This window comes from Convolutriloba macropyga, chromosome 2 (assembly GCF_964194025.1).
Source record: "Convolutriloba macropyga chromosome 2, txConMacr16.3, whole genome shotgun sequence".
NCBI lineage: Eukaryota > Metazoa > Xenacoelomorpha > Acoela > Convolutidae > Convolutriloba > Convolutriloba macropyga.
In genome coordinates, this window is record NC_134469.1 from 61,701,975 (window position 1) to 61,727,312 (window position 25,338).

At 38.1% G+C, this 25,338-nt stretch overlaps 1 protein-coding gene across 1 annotated transcript in view; it reads right to left on the minus strand.

Annotated features, from left to right (window-relative positions):
* Positions 1 to 3,640: 3,640 nt before the first annotated feature.
* The window catches only part of LOC142334579 (ubiquitin thioesterase zranb1-B-like), a 29,612-nt gene continuing 7,914 nt past the window's right edge, over positions 3,641 to 25,338 (minus strand). Inside the window, exons 3-6 of the mRNA XM_075382715.1 lie at positions 21,857 to 22,096; positions 20,511 to 20,692; positions 13,620 to 13,801; positions 3,641 to 4,232 (exon numbers count right to left, since the gene is read on the minus strand). Of these exons, the coding sequence (XP_075238830.1) occupies positions 3,900 to 4,232; positions 13,620 to 13,801; positions 20,511 to 20,692; positions 21,857 to 22,096 (937 nt within the window). The 3' untranslated portion in view covers positions 3,641 to 3,899. The remainder of the gene's footprint in view (positions 4,233 to 13,619; positions 13,802 to 20,510; positions 20,693 to 21,856; positions 22,097 to 25,338) is intronic.

The following is a 25,338-nucleotide window of genomic DNA, read 5'->3' on the forward strand; positions in this document are numbered from 1 at the left end:
TTATACGGATTGAGAACGGTGACGAAGAACATCCATGAAGATGTTACAGTGGTGATTAATGTACAGTACCCCGATGAGCATGCTGCCCCAAATCACAAACGATCTCCACTATTTTGATCTTCTAATGTGGCCTCACGGCGACGACAAATCAGAGGGTGCCCAGTTCAAGGTTTGTATGCAACACGAGAAACGTTGTACTCGGAGCTCTGAAAACGTTTGGGCGTATTTGAGCGGAATACGCAACGATTACTGAAAAGGAAAAAAATGATGATCCGGCAATCGGCAGAGCGCTGCACTTCACTGCCAGCTGACTTTAGGACGAACATTAAGAAGCTCGAAGTTGTGAAAAAGTTAAAAACTTAAGAAATTACATCGTTGGCAATTGCAGGGTCTAATAAGGAGTGCACCGACCGTGGTTCACATATTTCTTACATAAGATCAAGTACGGAGAGCAGTTTGCACGCGTAGATCGGAGAATTATAAGAAGTGTCCATCACGAGAGAAGTCATGTTTGTCAAAAAAACGAAAGGTAGTGACCAGTACTTATCCATATACACATTTGAAATCATCGCATGATATTCGGTGCCGTAGACTGTGTCGCCACAGACTGTTCAAAAGCCAACTTATTTATATTTATAGAAGCAGAAAAACTTAACCTCATGGCTGATTGCAATGCGCGACATGCCAAAACTTTCATCATGGCCGTCAGGTCGTTTTGCTGCTGCTGACGTGACTTCGTCTCCGCGACCTTAAGTTTTCATAGCGCAATTGAGAAGTCAGATTCTGTCAAAGTAGCAAAGGATTGAAAGAAATGTTCTCAGCAAGAAATAACTTTGGTGTCATTGTCCTTTCAAGCGCTGGGTAGTTTGCCTTAAAGTATAAACAAATCGACATACTTGGAGACAGAAGACGCTATCAGTGGGAGGGATTTTCTATTACATTTCACATGGTGAGATTGGTGCGCCCAGTAGCCTCAATTCGTAGATCTGCTATGATGATGTTAGCCCGTCTAAGACTAACAGTTATCAGACTATCAGTCACGTAACAGTGCTCGAAACGCGAACTTTCTCAATAAACAGGATATCTGCCGTTCTAGAATCTGGCAATAGAGATCTGGAATTTTATACGTTGCACGCGTGTGTTGGAAGAGAATAACATGGTTCCGATACCTAGAGAAATCTAGACCTGGAACGATTGGACATGCCCACCTTATTTCAACATGGAAGCCTTAACTGCTACTGAGAAGCAGCTTCCGTTGATACAGCTGATAATGACTGCAATTATCACAACGGGGATGCGGGCACTCCCTTACTGGTTGACATACGCTCTGGACACGAAAATACATTGACTGAGGGCGCTTTAGATCACCAAATTTAAATTAGCGTGACAAATTTCACAGAAGTCGAATCGGTAATCCGAAACCTAATCAGATAAATGCTTAATTTAGATTGACATGTCCCAATTTTAGTATTGCTAAAATTATTTCGAAGGAAATAAAACTCGTATAAAACAATTCTATACTCACGAGTCTATAAGCCGCTTCTAACGGCTTATAAAAACTTCTACAAAAATTTTGTAGGCTGGACAGCCATGGCAAACATTGCAATCGATAGTTGAGCTGATTTTCTTAGTCGGATACTTTTTGCCATTCGTTAGTGACCTTCATCAAATAATGTCCTCTAAATTATGTCGTTAATAAATATTTCGACACGACCATTTATCTGTAAAAGGGTAACAGCTCCCCATTCGTGTCAAATATTTTGTTCCTCGCTCGATTGCGCTGCTAGGTTACGAAGAGATTGTGAAATTTGAAAAAGAGTGGATCAAATAAGAGTTATTTTCAACTTCAGCATCAAGTGAATAGAAGAGTGAACTATGAAAATGTATTTATTCCTATTGCACAAAGCTTAGTATTCGGAAATGTAATTAGAGTAGTGGTAATGTTGTATACTATGTGTATATATACGTAATCTATAGTTTAGGAACTAGTTCTAGTTTTATCTATAAGCTAACATCTATGGCGCAATAATACTTTTATGCTTCCCTCACAGCAACTTCCCAGGCATTTTGAGGAGTGACGTAGGATAGTAGTGGGTGGAAGGAGGGCATCGCGGCGAGGGGTAAGGGGGAGGGGTTGTGGTGGGTTATGAATGTAGTTGTGGTAGCAGAAGGAGGTTATATATCAATATGTGTGAAGAGTAGATATGCAATGCAACAAACGCTAACTAGTTGGAGCGGTCTCCCACCCCCCTCTCCCCTGGAAAGAATATGACCTTCTCCAACTCATTTTCATAACCTCATCATATCATGGGTTAACTCTTATGACTAGCACCTATTATTGTGCTAGAGAAACCATTATCAGTGAATATCAAAATTCGTTTGTTTGTTCACAGTCTAAGAAGGACAAATTTTCATAAGGGTAGGAGGAAATAGACCACTCCAACCATTACACCGCAGAGGTATACCCAAATCGTCACGGGCGTGCCCGATGCGTGTATCTCGTGTTCGTTTTTAATAGGTTAATAGGAGGTTAGTAGGAGGTTGGGGCATACCTTTGCGGTGTAATGACAGTGCCTCCAGCGGGCAAAAAAGGATTCCAACCCAGGCATGGTGATGTTTAACTAAATAAATAGTCATTCATTCATTCGTGAAATAGTTTAAATATTACTCTCAAAAGCATCTCAAAATGAATGAACAAACAGCTCATAATTATGAATACATAAATCCAGCGGTTAGTTAATGTGCCTGTGAATGTATTAGCAATTAATAAAACAATGTTGGTAAAAGAGCACAGCAATGAACGCAAGAGCATCTAGGTACAAGATAGAAAGTCTGTCTTAAACACAGGACCACCGCACTTAGTTCCAATTACGTGCGTAGTTTGTTCACGTCGCACTGCAAATTGAACAAATTTTAAATTGGACTTTTGATTACACCAAGCTGACTGGTAGCTCTCACGTAACGAACTTTTTCAATTTGTACTTCAAAGAGACAAATTTCCATGGTCAGTCAGAGCAGTTTAATTTCTTTCAATGCGAACTGCAAGAAACAAGCAAAATTTTTTATCTCTCAACATCATCTAGCTGGCTTTATAGTTCGTGAGAAAATACAAAAACTGTAAGCTAAACTACACAACCTAATCCTCCACCCTAATTCGAGATGGCGCTTTTTCTAGGGATATCATTCTTCGACAGGTCAAAGGGAGAAGTTAAGTGAGCCTTTTTGCATACTTTCAGTTACACGAGAGCACGAAAATAGAAACTAATCAACGGTCCAATGTTCACATTATAGCACTAATGTATTAAACAGTCTTGTCTATGAAATCGAGGAGCCAGTATTTTAGTTTTAATTTACATACGGTAATAGATACGCGGGAACACGTCGTACTTTCCAAGTTGATTCAGTTCTTCAGGCACAAAATGTAATGAAGCTGATCAAAGCAGCATCCTTGTTCAGAACACTGATTCTTTTGAGTTACCTTCTGCCGTGTTCCTTTGTATTAACCAGAACAACAAAAATCCACAAATATTATAACTAAGGTAAGGGAGGTCTATTAAACTAAACAATGCTTTATATAAGAGCTTCTCAGGCCACACTTATTTGGTTCACAATGAAGAGAAAACAAAGCGGAAATCGCCAGAAGGTTGGCAAATATTCTATCAGTTTTTTTAATATGCGCTCCATGTTATTTCTGAGCAAAATATAATTCAAAAAAAGTTTGAAGTTTTTAATGACATGCGCATGTCAGCATATCTTCTACCACCAAATTAACACAGCACCACGTTTCAGTTCATATTCCTTCATTTGTATTAGTTAATGTTGCCCTCGCTCTACATTTGTGTCAGTGGCTCATATTGCCCCTTTAGTACTGATAGGGGATTTTTTGCCATATACTCCATCTACTGTATTGTGTTGGTGAAGAGTGCAGTTCTGCTACGCGTCCGATTGTCAATGACGTCATCCTGGTGATGGTGGTGGTGGTGATGGTTACTCTCATCCTCGTCCTCTGACTGATTCATGGAGCTGGCCATCAGTCGGTACCGCTCCAGCCAAAGGTCGTTCATGTGGTGCACGAGCGGGTGCGTCCCCGAGGAGGGGCAGGGAAGTGGGGTTGTTGTAGGGTTGTGAGGATTGTTAGAGCTGTTACTGGACAAAAATCTGGCCACAAGTATCCCACCAGGGGTCACTATGCAGTCCAGCATCTGATTCAACAAGATGTCTTCCTGGCCAGCCTGCAAATAACTTCAGTCATAAGTTTTTGAATAGATGTTTACTAGCCAATGACTTACCTACAGGCCTCACATGTAACCTAATATGTTTCAGAAAAGCTATTTTAAACTAATCCGGTTTAACTAGTTGAAATGTTGTTTCATGAAGCTTCATAGATTTGAATAATCAGAACTATTTTTTGCTGAGGCGCCTAAACGCGGGACATCGTCTCACGAGTATTGGCCCACGTTAATAAAACTCGATAAATAATGACATTGCGAATTTGTTGCAGCAACTGTAGATAACTAATGAAAGCATAAATCATCCAACATCAGACGAATTGCTCTCGAACAACAGGCTGGGCCAATTTAATTTAGAGGGGTTGCTAATGTTTTATGGACGAAAAAAAACGAACCCACAGGAGTTCCAACCATTGACCTCCAGGTTGGCTGTCTGCCATCTTAACCACTCAGCTACAAACGCTTTGATCATCAACCCCTCTCATAATTGCTTTTATATTAGCAACAAACAATGAGAGCAAATGAGATCACTAAAAATGAAGCACAAAGTGTGAAAAAGTCAGTCGAAGTCAAAGAATGTTCTAGAACAAAACCGCAAAAACGATCACGCAAAATTTTGCAAAAAAAAGACCAACATGAAAAATCGGACATATCAAAACAATCAGTAGTTCGGATATTGATTCAATATATCTTTTTTCTTTCGTTCTATAGCAGGGCACTATCGGGCAAAAACGTAAGCTCCAACAACGTATTAGCATTAATATAACAAGTAACAACATTATATCAGCAAGAGATCTCAGACAGTTTTTTCTAGGCTTTTTTACTGGTTTTTCGTCTGATGTTATTGACGTCAAAATCAAAATCGGTTCATAATCGGCAAACAATCGCCTAGAAAACTAAAAATATTCAATCGAAAACCACAAAAATCGGTATATATCGCGGTTATATTAGCTTTAACAAACTTTTTCTGATCTTTCTAGGTAAATTAGAACGTAATTTATTCTTAATTGGAACGATTTCTATACGTAATTGTTAATTAGAAATACTCAACTCTAATTGGTTAATATTCGTTTATTTACTCAATAACAACCTCTGGCCTGGAAAATTTTGGCAAAATGGAGAGTTCGACGCTATCGGGACCATTACGGAGTTCTACAATCCGAGAGGTTGGGTATTAAACCCTAGGGTTGGTTTCCTCAACTACCGAAACCAAGTCACCGGTCAACAGGTGTTGCCCGGCAAGCGTCTGCGACTTAGACCTTCGGTTCAACGTCGGTACGTAATCTGGGATCCAACGGACCAAATAGTGTTAGCGTACGACCGAGCACGCCGGTGAGGTTTACGATGTTCAAATTCATTGCTGCCAACAAGAGACGGATACTCGTGGAAAATTCTACCAGAATATGGTTTGGCGTTATAACAATAAAATCACTAGGATCGGCGCTTGCGGGCGTCAGCCGACGCGAATTAAGGGCATGCTCCACAAAACAAAAGGTAGTGAGTAACACACCAGTCAGTCGACAAGTGCCCAGAATAGTGTAAAACAAGCGCTTGAAACTGCGTACAGACCTCTCCCAGATACAATCCTGATGTGGTGTGCTGGGGGTTGAACCTCCATACCTGTGTGATCAAGCTCAGTTCCAATGTTTTACTTTGCAATGTTTTCACGGAGCTTTTTCTCCGCTACAAAAAAGTTGGTACCACTGTCAGACCAAATCATGGCGGGTGTACTCCTCCGTGACACACACTGCTCAACTCCCATCACGCAAAAACTGATGTCCATTGACGTAAATATCTCAACATGAACAGCGCGAGTAGTAAGACAAGTAAAGAGGAATCCCGACCATTTTTCAGTAGCGCGGCGGATAGTAACGCAAAACACCCCAAAGTAGTCAACGTCAGAGTTTGTGAAGGGAGAATGATAAGCAAGTCGCTTCTTAGGTAAGTTAGACATGATTGGTTTCAAATTTACGAATTGGAACTCAATCTACCTCAGTCAGTGTGCTTTGATGGAGCCAATGATGTTAGTACCAAATCTTATATTTAGTACTGCATAATTGATCATACGTATTCAACGCCCTAATGGTAATGCTTTCCATGAGTTTGTTCAAAAAACGATTTTACAAAGGGGTGACGTGCATCTAAGACGATTGGATAATATACGTTCAAATCAAATTCCTTTAACCGCTTGATGCCGCCAGAGTAACGGATTAGTCCATTTTAACTAAGAACGGCGAATGTGGAGCGATTCGGCTACGCGTAACAAATCTTTTGGTTTTTCATTCAGTTTCAAAGGACTCTCCTGATACCAAGTACTGGACATGACGCTCAGCTTCGTCAAGCTCAGTAGGGTCAGTACTGGTACCACCAAGTTACGGTACCCGGCATCTTTCGGAAGGAGTCGGAGAATGTATGCGGCAATGCGCAAATATTTTTAACAAGTAACAAACTTATCAAACGGGAAGAACGAAGGATTGGGAGTTGTCTATTTTAACAGATGTAGCCAGAGATACAACGTCTTCAATAGCGAGTGCTTTGTTTGCGACAAGTTTGATTTTACTGATGACTTCTTTGATTGGTACCAACCAAAAAACTGAGATATTTAATAAAAGTGCACTTTTGACCCAAATGCTTAGTTGCAGAACTTCAGCGGAAATTTTAAGCGTACAAGATTCTACTGGATCATCCTTAGTTGAGACGTGGTTCCAGTGGTCAACGCTGGTATACTCCAAAATTTCGCTAGCGCTTTGTCACGAAGATTTGTTGCTTTTCACTAGATAATCCATTGAAGAACAGTCGTGCAGTCAGTCCACTTGATTACTTGGTTATCAGTTAAATTAAATTCCCAATTATATTCTCTTTTCAGCCAACCGGCATTCAGAGGAGCTTGCAATTCCAGTTTAGTTACAGTCTTCACTTTCATTGATGCCACTTGCGCATTCCCCAGTACAAACGCAAATTCTGTTTTTTCCTTGCCAAAAGGAGTTGTGACTGGAGCTTTCAGCAATGCGCCGTCACTGAAAACATCCTGGGAACTGTCGCCGAACATATGAAATTCTCTGTTATCAAAGGGGTCCAGTAAAATAACTTCGAGGCATTTTGATGTTTTCAGGTTCTAATAAGTCCGCACGCCAAGACAAGCCTTTGAACCTTCTCCTGCGGGAGCCCATCATCCTAATGTTGTCCTGTACACAGCAGATGTTTTTTCAGAGCAGTCTAGTAAACGGGGCGACAAGACCAATGGGGTCAAAGAACTACAAGAGAAGATTTAGGACCAAGCGCTGAGTGAGTGACTTGGCAATAGCACAGCTGGTACCCCTACTCACAATTAAGGTGTCACTCGTGTGGTCGAACATTAGCCCAAGCACGTGCGATGAATCCTCCTGGCATGAAACAACAGCCTTGGGCACAGTAGATGGAAGGGCACCATCAATTCGATCAGCCAGGTTGGGCTCATTGCTGACAAACTTAGTAAACTTGAAAACACAGAGATGGAGAAGATGTACCAAATCCTCCGGTCTATTGATCGATTTCTCAGCAGACTCTACTGAGTCAAGGTAACCATCCATGTAAAAGTTTACAGGGACTGCTTTGACAGCGTCGGGGTGAAACTTGTTATTGTCCCGCGCAGTGCGTTCTAGCACAAAGTTCGCGCAAGTGGGCTTGTTTTTAGCTCAGAAAATATGGCGCGTATATTCATACACTTTAACGTTTTCTGTGAGGTTCTCCCGCCACAAAAAATTAACTGATGGCTGATCCGATGGTAATACGCTAAACTGTAGAAACATTCCCTCGATGTCGGCAGAAACGGCGGAAGCAGAGTGTACATAAATGAGGTTTTGGAGCAGATCAGAAACAGTGATCACGGTGATCAACGAGGCACCTTAAAAATTTGCTGCTCCGTTAAGCACCGTCAGCACCTTTCCCGGTTTGTTCGAGTTTAAAGCCGGACGTTGAGTTAGGTAGCCTTTTCTATCGGTCCGGTTCTCACTGTGAGCGTACGGAACCTCGCTGGCGTACCCTTTATTTAGACTTTCCCTGATGTTTCACTATACTTTTCCCTACTGGTCTTCATCATTGGCCAGTCATCTTCCAATAGATAGAAATTAAGAAGGCGGGAAACGTAAATATTTGTGAGCTGAATGTCTGCTGAAAATCATTCAGACGTTGTACTTTCCGCCGTCAAGCTTGATGTTACTCTCTAAGATATCTTGAGCCCGTGCATCCGCAGCAGAGTGTGGAACAACATGCTGGCTGGCTCCAAAAATCTGCATATCATACCACGATTTTGCCTGGCTTCCCAGTTCAACATCCACTTTAAAGCACGTTCAGGTTAAACCCGAACTTGATGTTAAGGACCGCTTAAGACCCAAACTACGAGCAAGCCTACGGCAACGAAAAAACGCTTCTTATCAGCAGCGAAGTATTTTAACGGGCGGATAGCATGAGAGACATCCTGTCCGAATAGCAACTCAATTTCTTTATATGAACAAATCAAAGGATCAATAATCGCTAAGTGTGGGTATGTCTCCTGCGGGAGCTGTACGTTCGAAGTTCTGATGCTCTCTTGGTTTCACACTCAGTTCGACAACCCTAGTGTCAAAGGCGTGCTCCGTGTTTACAACCTTGTCAGTTAGTTTTAGTGGTCTATCGAGCAAAGCGAGTATATCTACGAGAATACCGTCCACCCAAGAGTCACTGCAGGGGATCACACAAAACTAATGTCTAAGTGTAAACCAGAATAACTGACCGATTCTAATTCAGTGACCTCAGGGAGTCCCTTAACCTCAGTAAGAGAAGACAACGTTCTGGTCCTATTAGAGGACTGTTGACTAGTAGTTGCTTTTTTGGGCTCTGTTGCAAGATGGCTGATAAAAATTGGAATTTGTTTGGATGGTTAGACCCTATCTGCTCCATGCGGTAGCGAGATATGTGAACTATTGCACCCTTCTGCCCGGCACTTTCTTGGTTGAGGACATTGGCGGAATATGTGCTTGTCCGGTGAGCACGAAAGGCAAGGCTATTTATCCGCCAACAACTTAGCTCGATGGTTTGGAACCTTTTCAATGAAAACTTGACACTCCCACGAGCAAGGGTTACCCTTGCATACAAGATACCAATAGTATTGGCCTACAGAAGGTGATTGCATTTGCTTCTTTGTTTCCCTTTGGTGGGAGTTTGGTGCAAACTTTTCAGCGTGTTTTGGTCTTGGCTACCAAAGTGTTGTTATCTTCAGGTTTTGCTTTGGTTGCGCTCTGTTTCATATGATCGTGTGCCTCAGGCTTCGCTTTCAGCCAATCATTAAGGGCAACGAGCGTTGGCTTAACCCGAAGCTTTTCAACCGTAAAGAGTGACCAAGACTCATGTTTGGTGCTGGGTTGAAAGCAATCTGGGAGGGGGATTTTAAACGAGGGGAACTTTAAAACCCCGACAAGGCTGGATAATGCTGCAAATTAGATTATGCTGTTATCACTATTATGCATTTTAAAAGACGGAAAATTGCCTAGTTTATCAAAATGAGCACTTATGACCGCCTGTGGCTGGCAAAATTATCGTTCTACAGTCTTTAGTGCATCCTTGTAGATAACATCACAGTAGGTGGCCTCGGCAACTACAATCTCTGCTTTACCATTGACGAGCGTTTAAGGTAAGTCAAATTAACGGCACCAGTGAGCGGCTGCGAGTAAATCCAGCTTTTGAATTGAATCATACAACTCGTGCCATAAAGGACCGCAATTATACTGAGCAATTTCCACTCCAAATTGTCAACCACGAGGGATACTGTGCATATTATGTTCAGGAGGACCAGCGAGGCAGATAACTTTATGCATTTGATTATAACGAAGACTGACAATTCTCGGCTGCCCAGAATATGCCCCATATCCCTCTTGGCCAACAATTTGAGCCAAATACGAGTTTTTGGCGATGAGTATTTGAGCCTGCAGGCGCGGTGGGAAGAAAGGGAGCATTTGATGCGGGGATGAAACATGTCTTCCCGGAAAGAGGAAGACTGGCGTTTGGAGCTCGAGGAACAACACTTCCTTACATACTAACATACTACATCGAAAAACAAACAATTAGACGCAAAAAAAAACAAAAACTGAGGTTTTGGGAGAACAAGTTTAATGGAAAAACGAAACAAGGAGAAGTGAATAATTAAAAGGAGCAAACACATGCGGACAATGCGATATTGAAACAAGGGACGAGGAAAAAATGTATGAATGCAAGCATTTTTTTTGTACGCAGGAGTTTGTGATTTTTTATTCCTTTTCATTTCTCATTGTATTGAGCAACCTCAATTGACGATCCTTCGAATTGAAATCTAATCGATTTTGCCACTTTGTCAAGAAACTAGGCTGATGATAATGTACCATCCCTGAGAACTCTGATATACCAAAACAATCAATAGTTCGCACATGAAATGAAATCATTTTTTTTTCGTTCTATATGCTAGCAACAAGAGATCTTAGACGGCAGACTCTTTTCCGGTTTTTCGTTTTGGTTTTGTTTTTGTTTTGAGTTATGGACTTCGATATCGGTTCACAGTCACCTAGAAAACGTGAAAATATTAAACCGAAAACCACCTTAATCGGTACATATCGTGGTTATATTTACTTAAAAATAATTTCTGAACTTTCTACATATATAAGAACGTATTTTATTCTCATTTTGAACGATTTCTATACGTGTTTATTATTTAGAAATACTCGATTCTGATTGGTTAGAATTCGTTTATTTACTGAGCAACCAACACGTAAAGATTAACACATTGACAATAATTGCTTCAAACTTCGTTCAAGAGCGATACGACAATTTAATATTACAAAAGACGAATTGAAAGGTCAGATTTACGATACCATGACACTGGGAGAGTGTAGACAAAGGAAAAAACGATGATTATAGATGATAGAGATACTTCAACACGCAAATACATAGTTTTACAACAAATTTTTTGAATAAGGTTATCAACTTATAAAAGATAGATCACAAGGCACTTGAGAATTCATTTAGTAGTGTAGTCATATTTTTTTCCTTACTGTTCGAAAATTTTCGCCACAATTATGCTCCCTTTGATAAAATCATACCATGAATAACCAGCAGTTGCAAAAATTTTTGGGTCGAATTTAATGTCTAAGTCGCATTTAAGGTCTAAGTGGAGAAAATAACTGGTGATGTTTTCTTTGTATAGCAGCGTCGGCGTCATTATTTTTTGAAAAGCGGTTTATATTCGAGGAAAACATTTTGAATGAGTAATTTTTGCTTGGCGTCCATAACGCATCTGAAGGAAAGCATACGATGCAGACAGAAACTTTGAAACGTGAGATGAGTCAAACTTCTGACAAAGGTTTCTCTGGTTGAAAAAAGATTTTGCAAACCAGGTTGGTTGTATATCAAATTAATTTAGTAATGATCGATTTGAGCCATTTCAATCCAAAGCTCTGCACTACAACTGACTCAATGACAATGCTCTCATCACTTTTATCCTTGCATGTACAGGAAGATTTCTGGCCGGAAATCAAACATTGCTCAGTAACAGATGGAAAACTTTCTTAGAATACAATGCAACAAAAACCATACCAACATCAGAAACCAAACGTACGAAAAACAATTCGAAACAAAAAAAATCAAAAACAGTCAAATGAAAATAAAAGAAAATGTTAAAAAGAATCAAGAAAAGAAAGAGAGAGACAGAGAGAGAGAGAAAGGAAAAAAGAAATTGAGCGAAAGAAAGAAGGCAAGAAAAAAACGAAATCGATAGAATGAAGGAAAATGGGACATCAAAAAGAAAGAAGCCGAAATCATGAGAGAGCAAGTACAAGAAGAGCGAGATAGTGAGCAGGCGCAAAAAGCAAAAGTTTGAGTGCAAGAGCGGGAGAGACAACAGTTCAAAAGAGAAGATAAAACAGATCCTGGGTTAGACAAAAACCGGTTCTCATAAAAGGATGAATTTGCTAATGAGAACAAGATGGATGTGCCCAGGTCAAGGAAAGTGTCAATAAAAAGGAATTGTTGACAAGCCTTTGCGAATGCTTTTAGAAGTCAACAAACACAGAATTGAGTTTAAGGGCTGGCTAATTCAAGGGCTTTAATTTTTCCTCGGAAAAATTGAAGCAGATCATATACCGGTCAAGTTTGGTATGCAAAAATTTTTTAGTAAGTCCTTAATATGAAAAAGTTCTCTATTGAGCGCTATCAAATTTGTATTTATTTCCCGACCTCAGTTTTGTCGTATATAATGTTTTGCCACCTAACTTTGGCTTTTGCAAAGGCACCTTTTGGGGTTTTTACACTTTCGCATTAAAAATCTTTCGTACAGTGAAGCTTTGACAAAACAAAACTCCATCATCCGCCTTTTAATCGTGGACGTTTTTGGTGAGTGACTTTTCCTTCACAAATTTTCAAGACGACCATTTTCATCAACAACAAATTTTTGACAATGAAAAAAACTTTTTTTCAGTCACAAACCCTCATTGTCTTGACACAATTTCGATCTTTTACCTTTTCAGGATCAAGAGTTTTTCGGGCACAGACCGTTTTCTGAACAACTAATCGGCCAATGATTTTTTTGACACCATTTTTGTTTATTGAAACACCGATTGTTGTGTTTTTCTATAGCAAAGAAATTTCGGCAACAAGCCTTACCGCAAAGCATTTTTTGGTAGATGACACGAGTTCTTAGCAACACTCTGGGTCGATGACCTTTTGGCAACACTTTTCGGTCAATGCAATGACCTTTTAGAAACATTAATCGGTCAATGACCTTAAGCACATTTTTGGGTCATTAACCCCATTTAAGCGACCGCTTAACCGTGCTCTTTGGTAGTATTGTTAAAATATGCTGCTCAGTGATGCCTCTAAAACATGCCGCCTTATGTGTTCACGCGATTAATATATAGATAGATGTTTATGTGATATGTTGCTATCATTCAGACAGATGATTATTTGACCGAATCATTCTTTCACAAAGTTTGGAAAGCGCGCATGTAACTGAATTGGCTGAAAAATCGCGACAATCAATTTCGCAATTAAAGAAATTAGTTATAACTACTTTCAAAGACTCGCTGAGAAAACCTCTCATCTATAACTTAATTTATAAGCATTGTGAGATGAGAAACCACTAAAATTGCCCCATGTTTCAATGCACAGGCCGGGATTTTTGGGTTTTCGAGAGAATTGTTGAGATTGAGGTATCATATTATGTATTCTTGCTACGCAACAAATCGAAAATAAAATCTTTGAGTGATGACTCTTTCTAGATATTTCAAAATATTGGCAACTCTCTTGGTTTTATATAATTGCTAAAAGTACTAATCAAAATTGGAAGTGACCAAAATAGCCAACAAGGTTTGAAAACTGTGCGATAATACTGAGTGACTGTTTCTAGCCTACCTCAGAGTTGAGGAGGAAGTGTACTGGGAGTTGGGCGAGGTCTGCATCCACCAGGGGCAGGTAATAGTTGGGGCTCTCGAACTTTTGAGGATTGTGAGGGTTTGGCGATGCAGCACGATGAGCTGCACAATGCTGCATAGGGGCGTCATTTTGCTGACTGTACACAGTTCCACTTGAGCACACTGCAAAAAATATATACTGTAACAGTTCATTTTTTATTTGGGGTGTGATAAGCTTGTTACTTAACACTGCGGGTAACAAAACACCCATATTCAACTTAATTGGGCAGTGAGAAACCGGTTACTGAGAACAAAGCTACGGGCAGCCGAATCCTCAACTGATACAGAGAACAAATCATGATAGTAGAGTTCATACTGTTTAGACCAAAATATCGAATAACATAGCCGGCAAACTGCCGGAAAATAGCCGCCGATGACTCGCTTGACGAACATCGGGATTGAAACAGAAAAAATAAGAGATACAAATTGACAGAATGTTTCTAAGTCCCAAAAAGTGTTCTAATTTGGTGTAATTAGATTCTACAATTATACTAAATTCAGCTTCTAAACCGAAGGCTATTAAGCTTAATACTAATACCACAATCGCTCCAATGAACTTTGAAAGCCCATTGCACTTTGGCAAAAACAGGGCTTGATCAATTTTGGTTTGCTCTTGTGACTTTGACCGGGTTCACTAAATTGCGTAATTCAATGAATGAACGAATTTATAATCCATTCAGTTGCAACAGTTAGTGACATCGGTCACGAGTCAAACGTGAAAGTCGTGAATTAAGTAAAAAAAAACGTGATCAAAAGGTAAAGCGAATTTAAAAAAACAGCAGAACTGGCCACAATCCGAAGAATTTTCATTCGCAAATTTAGACCTAGAATGGAACCTAAACGGATTGGAAAAACCAATTTAAAAAATATGATAAAAAACTTTAAAACCATAAAAATTAAAGAAAGGTCAAATTGCCGCATTAAAACACTCGCAAGAAATCGAAAGAAATCACTCGCGAGAAATCGAAATTTTGTTCAAACGCCATTCTTTCAATCTACTTTAAAACTAGTGAAAAGAAATTGACGCCGCAAAACCACTCACTTTTTTGCTCCACTTTCTGTTTCGGCATGAAAAAGCAATTTCCTCAATTCGACTTCAAAACACAGTAATGTGGGAACAGATCTTAAAAAAGACAGCGCCCCAATACAATTCAAATTCTCGGAATTATAAAAGAGCGCGTAAATAATAGCCGTTAGGAGGCTGACGGCGGTTATTAAAAATCCAACAAGCCATCGTCATAGTACGTATATTGCCCAAAAACAGAATTGATTACCCTAAAACATAGATGACAACGGATACAGATATGATTTTTGAGATTATGATGCGAAAAGGCAATTTAAGAAGGGGTCATTAAAAACTATTAAAAATTTCTCAATTAAGAAACATTATCAGTAAACCCTGTTACAGAGCAATCCAGTCTTGACCTTGCTATGATATAGATTAACCTCGAAAAACCTTAATATTTGTGTTAAACATTTATGTTTATTTGTCCTTAATATTATTGACGATCAGTTGTCTTCGTCAGTAGCTGCAGTCTAGTAAAGCCAGCTTTAGCTTAATTGAAGTGGAGTGGGCGGTGAGCAGGGCGGGGGAGGGTAGAGTGTGGGGTGGGGTAGAGAGCGTGGGGTGGGGTAGAGAGCGTGGGGTGGGGTAGAGAGCGTGCGGTGGGGTAGAGAGCGTGTGGTGGGGTAGAGAGCGTGGGGTAGAGAGCGTGGGGTGGGGGGTTTACGGGTGCAATAAGGAGGAGAGGGGGAGAAGTGAGGGGTTTTAAGAACCACCCTTCTTCAATTCATAAATTTGTCTCGTAAAATGATTCATTGTATAGCATCTGATTCATAAGGCTCTAAAAGAATTTTATGCCCTCAGGTCTTCACCTATTTATTCCACTTTTGAGGATTAAGGCTAGACGAAAAATCGGTCACGCAAAAATGCGTTAAAACAGCCGATGCAAAAAAAGACCTTGAATTTAACCGGCAGTTGCGAATAATTATACAATAGAAACTAGCAACTTTTAAAGTCGAAAGTTCAAAACTGATGTCAACGTTCTGAAACAAAGTCAATGTCAAAACAGAAGTCAAATTTAAAGCCATGGTTATAGTGTTCTCAAGTGAACTTCAAAAACTTATCACACAGGTCAGATTAAAACCCACTGCTTGTTAGTTAAAGAAATGACGTCACGCACATAAAAGTAGAAAAATACCCGGCAGATTGCCGGAAAAAAAAGATTTTTGTACAAAAATATTTTTTCAGTCCGATTTATTTCGTAGTTGAACATAACGTACTTCTGTTTCATAGAGAGAGGCTACAGGGGCTACTATCAATACCAATAAGCATTAGAGATGGTAACTAAGACTTATAGGAACGACGTTCAAATAGCGGGCATCTAAAATTGGGCTTCATGGGTTTATCCCGTTTCTACTTCTGACTTCAATTTTTTATACTGACTCTGTTCATTTTGAATTGCTTTGCTGCGCAACTGATGTTCAAAATCACTTCTAGCAGAGTGAGAGAAGAGAGAAACTAACCTGGAGAAGTCAAAAAGATTTCACGCAAAATGTTGAAAAAGCGGCAAAATGAGGTAAAGCTAAACATTTTTTTATTCAACGAAGTAAAAAAAAACATAACAGGACAAGTCCTGACGTACAATTCAAAGAATTTCCATTGACTAAACAAAAACTGGACCTAGAACGGACAATGAATGGATTGGGAAAACCATTTAGAAAAAAACCGATCCAAAAAATCGAAAACAATAAAAATCAAAGTGAAATTGCCGCATGTGAACAAAAAACCACTAGCGAGAGCGAATTTTTGTTCAAACACCATTTTCTCATTCTACTTTAAATTTAGAGCGAAAAAATTTCACGCCTCAAAACCACTCGCTTTTTCGTTCCACTTCCTGTTTCGGCGTGACCAAAATCACGACTTCAATTTGACTTCAGAAATCATGAAAATGTGTGAACAGATCTTAAAAAAACATAGCCGGAAGAATTCCGGAAACGACTCGAAATGAAAATCTATTTAACCGCCATCCAACTACTCCTCACGACTCCAAGTTGCGGCGAGTAGTTGGATGGCGGTTAAATAGACTTTCATTTCGAGTCGTCTCCGGAATTCTTCCGGCTATGTTTTTTTTAAGATCTGTTCACACATTTTCATGATTTCTGAAGTCAAATTGGAGACGTTATTTTGGTCACGCCGAAACAGGAAGTGGAACCAAAAAGCGAGTGGTTTTGCGGCGTTAAATTTTTTCGCTCTAAATTTAAAGTAGAGTGAGAAAACGGTGTTTGAACAAAAATTCGCTCTCTCGCTAGTGGTTTTTTGTTCACATGCGGCAAATTCACTTTGATTTGATCAAAATCACGACTCCAATTTGACTTCAGAAATCATGAAAATGTGTGAACAGATCTTAAAAAAAACATAGCCGGAAGAATTCCGGAAATGACTCGAAATGAAAATCTATTTAACCACCATCAAACTACTCATCAGAAAAAACTTGCCACCACTAATTTATGATTTTCTCGAAACCAATCCATAAAACAAAAGTAAAAACAAAAAAATCAGATCTGTTAAAAAATGATAAAAACTCTGATCAAATTTTGTCATAACTTGAGATACCGAAATAACTATCTCTGCCAAAATTACTTCATCAAAACAACTAGTACTTACCAAAAGTGAATGTTTTAAAAATGTTTGAGGCCAAATTATGAAAAAAGCTCTTAAAAACAACTTGCACTAAAAAACTGGAAAAAGTTAGAAAATTTCTTAATATTACAACTGCAAAAAAATCCAATGAAAAATTATTTCAGCCAATAAGGCAACCAGATGCTCGCAAAACAATTGACAAGTCATAATATTCTATGAAACTTGTCTCAAAAAACAAAAAACCCGAAAAACTGCAACAAAAATAAGAAAAATAGTTCCAATATTCGCCATTTTTTGTCATATTTCTCAACAAAAAAATGATTCATATCCAAAATTGCCCATAGTTATTACTAAACAACTAGAACAACTATTATGAACCCTAAACCTCCAAAATGCCATAAAAAATAAAGGAATAGAAACGGCATTCAAACACAAATTCAACAAAAAAACTATAAAAACTAGATGAGTTTTTTTAATAGTACAAGGAAACATAAAGCCGAATAAGGTTCCTTTGCAATTAGAGCAAGTTCCAATAGGGTGGGTAAGACACTTGTGTAAGATTAAAAAAAGGAAAACTGCAAAAAATGAGAAAAATGGTTAAAAATTTCTCAATTTTCCGGTCATTTCTCCTTAGAAAAAAAGATTTATACTAAAAAACTTTAGTCAATTGGTATCCGACAATTCCTTAAGTAACATGCTTCTATTCAAATCCCACTTAAAGCAGTAAAACAAAAAAAAACAGTTAAAAAATCATTAAATTTCGTCTGAAAATCAGCAAAACTGATCAAAAACCTCCAAATTAGCATTAAAAATCAAATTAACTAATTGAAACCTTCAATTCCTATCAAAACAAACCTAAAACTAATACAATATCATAATAAAACCAAACCTCATAGCCATCAAAAGTTGCAAAAAAACTGCTTTTAAAAGCCGCACGTGAACAAAAAAAATTCATTCGCTTAGAAAAAATATTTTCACACATCAATTTCTCGCTCTCTCAAAAACAGCGGTATGAACAAAAACCACTCTCCTTTCGCTCCGCTCTTCACTTTAGTTCAGCACCAAAATCACACCAAATTTTTTCCCGAAACATTTAGCCGGAAGAATTCCCGAAACAACTCGAAGGATAAAATTGCCCCGACTTATGACTTAATAAATAGAACAACTATTGTGAACCCTGAACCTCCACAAATGCCATAAAAAATAAGGAAGAATAGAAACGGCATTCGAACACAAATTGAAAAAAAAACTAGAAAAACATAATGCGTTTTTTTAATAGTAAAAGGAAGCATATAACCGAGTAAAGTTTTTTGCACTTAGAGCAATGAAAAGTTCGCAAAACAATGGGCAAGTCATAATAGGCTAAGAGACTTCTCAGACTTAAAAAAAAAAGAAAAAACTGGTTTGAAATTTCTCAATTTTTCTACCAATTTCTCAAGAAAAAAGAATTGACACCAAGAGAAATTTAGTCAATTGGTAACCGAAAATATCTTAAATAACAAGCTTCAATTCGATTCCCACTTTAAGCATTAAAACAAAAAAAAGGCTAAAAGCATTAAATTTCGTTTAAAAATCAGCAAAACTGATCAAAATCCTCCAAATTAGCAGTAAACCCAAATTAACTACTTGAACACATCAAATCCTATCAAAACAAGCCTAAAACTAATACAATATCATAAGCAAACTTCATAACCATCAAAAATTGGAAAAAAACTGCATTTAAAAGCCGCACGTGAAAAAAAAAATTGCTCGCTTAGAGAAAATTTTTTCAGACATCAAAATTGATTTAAAAAAAGTAAAGAGATTAAGAACAGTTAGTAAAATCTGTCATTGAAAAGTGCTCTAAATACTTTCCATTAAAACCTCTAGAAAAGTTCCTAACAAAAGCTAGAGTACTAAAAAGTAGCAAAAAGCAGAATCAGAAGATTTCAGCAAAAATTCAAAAAAAATCACAAAAATTCGCGGAAATCTTCATAAAAATTACTCAATTATCTTTAATAAATTGACTCAAAACTGAAATCAAAATCATCAACACGGATCAAAGACAACTAAATTGGACAATAGGCGTCCCCAAATGCTAGAACACAAAGAGCATATAAAAACAACTTGAAAGAACTGTTAGAAACTAAGCCTTTTTGATTTCACAAGAGCACAGAGAGCCAAAAAACGTTAAATGGAGCAAAAAGAAAACCGAAAAACTTCCAAAACAATAGGAAAACCGAATAGGCTAAGAAACTTCTCTAAGTTTAGAAAAAAGCGAAAAACAGCAAAAAATTAAGAATAATTAAAAATGTTTCAGTTTATTGTCATTTTTCTTAACAAAAAAATTGTTTAAAACCTAAGAAAATGTAATCATTTGGTATCTAGAGACTCAGTAACTAACATGCGTCTATTCAAAGCCCATACAAAGCAATATAAGACAAAACGCAAAAAATTGATAAAATTCGCCTAAAATTCAGCAAAATAGCTGAAAAACCAGCAAAATGGTATAAAATTCTTATTAATGACCAAAAACCTACAAACCACCATTAAAGCAACCTTAAAAAGCACACAATATCATAATAAGACTTCTAAACCAAAAAAAAATTAACAAAAAAACGGTTTCAAAAAGCCGCACGTGAACACAAAATTTCGCTCGCTTACAGAAATTTTGTTCACACCTCAATTTCTCGCTCTCTCGAAAACAGCGGAATGAACAAAAAACCACTCTCTTTTCACTCCCCTCTTCACTTTTGTTCAGCACCCAAACCACTCAAAAATTTTTCACGCGTGTCATTTCCTGCTTCAAAATTCACTCCAACTAAAGTGATTAAAAAAAGGACTTCTCCAATACTCCTCTTCGAGTCGTAAAAATGACTTCTCCAATACTCCTCTTCGAGTCGTAAAAAAAGACAGCGCCCCAATACAATTCAAATTATTTGAATTGATTGTAAAAAAAATAGGATCGCTATAATAGCCGGCTAAAATGAGGGCGGCTATTAAAAAAGGCAATAAATTGTTCAAAGCTTGCTGCGTCAAAAAATTTAAAACGAAAAAGAGCGTCGCACTATGAAATAAAAACAAAAGCCAAGATCAACGCAATATCGCTATGCTTAGCTTACAGCTTCGCAGCTAAAAAAGCGAGACAACGGCAACAAGCTCGGCTCAGCATACAGCTACTCAGCTATAACAAAATGCCAAAAATAGTACCTTGGCACTGAGCGTCAGTCGAGTTGGGGGTGCCAGATGAGGCTGAGAGACCCGAAGACGAGGCTGTTGGGTTTTCTAAGGTCACTAGAGCTGAGAAGTGTCCAGGTGTATAGCTCAGGCAGATAGGGTTCCGGTTGCAGAAGGAAGCCTCCCACAACAGAGGTAGATAAACACCCTCAAACCTATTCACAAATCAGTATACATAAGAGTATGTACTCAGGTAATTCAGTGTTTTTTTTATCACTTCAACTTCTCAATAGCAAGGCAATTTGTTTATTACAACCTAATTAATATACAAATGACCCGCTGAAAATGTTCCAGCAGTCAGAACACTGTTTAATGTACCATATAAGTAAAGATTTCAACATTAAGTTAAATATAAAATTCCCCCACACCGCAGCTTTGATTGAAAATTGATTCAAGGGATTAATGTTAACGCATGTTAACAAAATCAAGTTCTCCTCCAGCCACCATTTGCATTGTTGCAAAAGTGCATAAATTAACATCCGATGTTTCTAATGCTTCAGCTTTTTTAACAAGGTATTTTGCAGCAAAAAAACTATTTCCTGTTTCTATTATCGCTCCACCAACTCATTGAGTCAAACGTGAAAAATTTCCCATAATTCGTGGTTGCTTAAAGAATAGAAATAAAGTTTAGCGCTTTCTGATGCGTTTGTAGACCAAAAATGCAAATGGAAGGTTAAAATTTTGCGGAAATTAGCGAAATTTATATTAAGAAATTATTCTTCCTTAGATACGGCTGATGGGGGAACCTCTTCCTTTGTGCATTATTTGTCCCGTCAAGTGATAAAGTCACATAAATTAATTTGAGAATTCACCATCAGATATTTTCAATCAAATAAAAAACTCAGTATAAAAGTAATATTCACAAACAACCAACTAACGTCAGGAGAATTGCTCTGAAACCTCTGGCGAGCGATTGACTTAGGATCAAACTATAAGAGAACTGAATGCACTCCGGGGGCTTTACCTGTTTACCCCGTTTTTGGGGACAACAAATCAAAGGGTCAGACGAAAAAACCGATCAAAAAGTCGGCAGTACGCAAATTCTCAGTAAAAAAAGACCAGTAGGACTAATATAATTGATACAATCGTGATACAAACAATATGACTCAGATGCAGTTCTTCAGATTAACAGTGTTAAGAGTGGGTTTGTAGCATTCCTACAGCTTTCTAACTGATTATTGCACCATAACATAAATTAAGAAGCCTCGAGTTGCCAAAGCATACAAATCTGCAGGCGCTAAGTACAATATTTAAAACTACAGTAATTAAAAACTAGTCACAGAGGACAGCCAATTGACGGTTGTGATAATCATACTTACTTTGCAGGTGATATCTCCTCTCCACGGAACGACTTGATCATCCTCACCCCATACACAATTATTGGTCTGCGCAGAATGTGGGCCAACACGAAGATGTGCAGCTGCTCCAGAGGCTGTCCAGGCTGTGCCGCCAGTCTGGCCAATGTGGCCCACTCTTCCTCCAGCTGCTTACCATCCAGAGAAAAGCCAACCTCTGATGCATTGCGTACTTCCTGCTCTGCCCAGCGCTGATATAGAGCCCTATCAAAATAGCGCACAACTTCAGTTAAGGCCATCTAAAAACTACCGTTATTTTCCACGTTGGGAAGCCTTTGGAAATTAGAGCTCAGGGCAGAGTGCGCTTGCGCATCAAGCTGAATTCGACTGGCCGAACGATTCCCAAAGAAATATTCTAATTTTCATACACCAATTTTGCTGCATCTTGAGGCATATATATAAAATACCGAAAAGAAAAATTGAGTTAACTAACTATGATACCCAAAAACAAACATAGTCGCAAAATTGCGTAGAAAATAGCCGGGACAAAACTTCTTGACTTCAATTGGAATTGAAAGAAGAAAAAAAATTAACAGCCTCCTATCGAAATCTAAGTTCGACGTGTGTTTTATGGTACACAAAGAAGAGCTTATAGAAGAAGTTAGGGGTACTAAGGTTTGAGGATCGGTTTTGGTATACTATTGACCTTCATTTAACATACGAGTTAAAATTAAACTCATCAATTGTAGGCAGAAGTCATTTTTTTAAGAGTTGAGTACTTATGGAAGTCAGTGGCGTCAAAGTAAGAAAACCACACAACTACATACAAAAATTCTTAGCGATAGCAGAAAAAATTTTAGAAGTCACAAAATACCTTTTAGCAGATCTAATGCCTAAAAAACGGCAAAATGAATTTATGTTTAATTTTGGGACTCAGCAATAAGACCACAAAAGCATGTAAGACCACAGAAGCACGTAAAACAAAAGCACGTAAGAGCAAAGAATCCAATTTTCTATCTCGAAAACCCGGTGTTAAAATCTTAAAAACAATGAACTTAAGCGACTGATTAGATTCACCTATCACTCCATAGCAACCGATGAAATCTACTATTCATGAAATTAAAAGATAAAATAGCAAAAAGTAACAAATACCAACAAAACTCAAAAAATTAGTAAAATTATGGAAAGCAATAGCTATGAAAAGAGAAGAATATTTCAATTAATTTAGTCACCCTTAGCAACAGATGATACTTGTCATTAGGGACACCAAGAGAAAAGACAACAAATTGAGCAATAAAATCTCGTACACCTCAAAAATTTGATAAAATTTATAGAAAACAATAAAAGTCAAAGTCATAGAAAGATCTAGCTTTGAACTGTAAAAATTAAACTGGTTGAAACAGATCATATTACCAACTAATGAAACCTGTCCCTAGTGAGATCAATTGATAAGACAACAAAAAGTACAGCAAATACTCTCAAAACCTGTCCAAAACCACTAGTCAAAAGCTCAAGAACTTAATTAGGTTCACTTGAGCCTCATTATCAATCAACAATAATGTCATTAATGATTCTAGGTGAAATAACAGAAAAAAAGCAAAACTCAACCTTTCAAAAATGACAAAAAATAGTGTCCATGTAAAAAAACATTAGCTGCCCGTCGATGAGTTCAATCAGTTACAAACAGGCAACAAAACATGTGTATCATAGTAACAGCACCCAAGAAAAGAAACACAGAAAACAGCAGTCAAATAGTCGCACGTAAAAAAATTTCGATAACCTAATATTTGGTGAAAAGCAAATTTCTTACTCCAGTTCAAAAGTACTTGGAGATATCAAGCCTCAAACCTACTCGCTTTTTCGCTTTCTTTGCTACTCAAAGCTGACTAAAACCACCACTCTAATTAGGCTTCCTACTGGCCTGAAAAAGTCCAAAAAAGTGGGAACAGACAACACAACAATACAAGCCAAATACTTTGGATTGTAAAAAAACGACGCCGGAACAATTCCGGAAGTAACTTGGAGTAGAAAAATGATCATCCTCACTGATCTGACGCAACACCTTACTTACTACACAATTTGGAACAATAGCAAAAACGTTACATCAAGTTGCGACTCCAAAAGTACAGGGAAGACCTGGTAACACAGTGAAACAGGTAGGTCGAAACATATCAATTGAAAGACAAGGTAGCAGGCTCATAAAGTAAAAAAATAAAACAGATAACTTTTGAGATTTCGCCTGAATAAAATTTCAGATGAAAAGAGTTTATTCCACTCAACAGCGACAGCATGCGAGAACCAAGGTCTTCCAAAAATAGGGCCAAATTTGGGAACAAGTAAATTGTAAAAACATTGGGACCTGGTAACCGTCGTGTTTTGTTTCATTAGTTCCGACAAATACAAATGGGAGTTTGCCAGGCTGATTTACAAAGCGCTGAGCATACAATAGGATTTTGAACACAATCCGTTGCCTAATTGGGAACCAGTTTAGCTGCTTCAGGTAAGACGAGGTTGGTGTTGAAGGTGACAATCGAAAAACCAAGCGCGCGGCAGAGTTCATTATTCGCTGAAGTTTTGCTAACAAAAAGTTTGGCAGACCATAAAAAAGAGAATTACAGTGGTAAACATGTGATAACACTAAACTCTAAATAATTCAATTAGGACTGATGTTTTTCCTTGATCACGATTTGACCACACTTTACGGAGATAATAAAAAGAATTCGAACAAAAAAAAGTTGACCTGTCGTTGCAGAGTAAGTTGACAATCAATATAACAACCTAGAACTTTTACCTGTTCAATGTAGTCACCATCTTCTGGCAAACGTAACAGACCATGTTTAACAATTTTACATTTCCGAGTAATCATTTACTCAATCTTATCCGCATACAATTTCAATTTTGCATTGCTGAACCAACGTTGAATCGAGGTCAGAATATCATCAAACATGCATTGACTGAGGGTCGCACAGAATACAAAATAAAGAACGGTATCATCTGTAGAAACGATACATTATTCCCAATTCTTTCAGATTATCTTCTAAAGGCAGCATGTAACAGGAAAAGGGCCAAGAACTGACCCTTGTGGCACACCCGTCTTAACATTAACGACACCAGAAAGACATCCTTTTATGATAACTTGTTGCGAAAGATTCGAAAGATAATTCTGAATAAACAGTAACAACACCGATTGCAAACCAATCTTTTTCACTAATATCTCAAAGAAAAACTGATTATCAATAATATCATACGCAGCGGACAAATCTAACCCAATATAAATATACATCACACAGCACAACTCGTCTAGATAGCAAAAAAGATCATTAAAGAATTCAAGCAAAGCCGTTTCCGTTGAAAGCGAGCAACAAAAAGCCCTCTGATACTTGCTCATGAGATCATTGGATTCCAGATAGAAATTAAATTGCTCAAAAACAACTCTTTCCATTACTTTTGACAGGATTCGTAGATTTGTCACACCGCGATAACTCGACAACAACTCAGAATCAAGG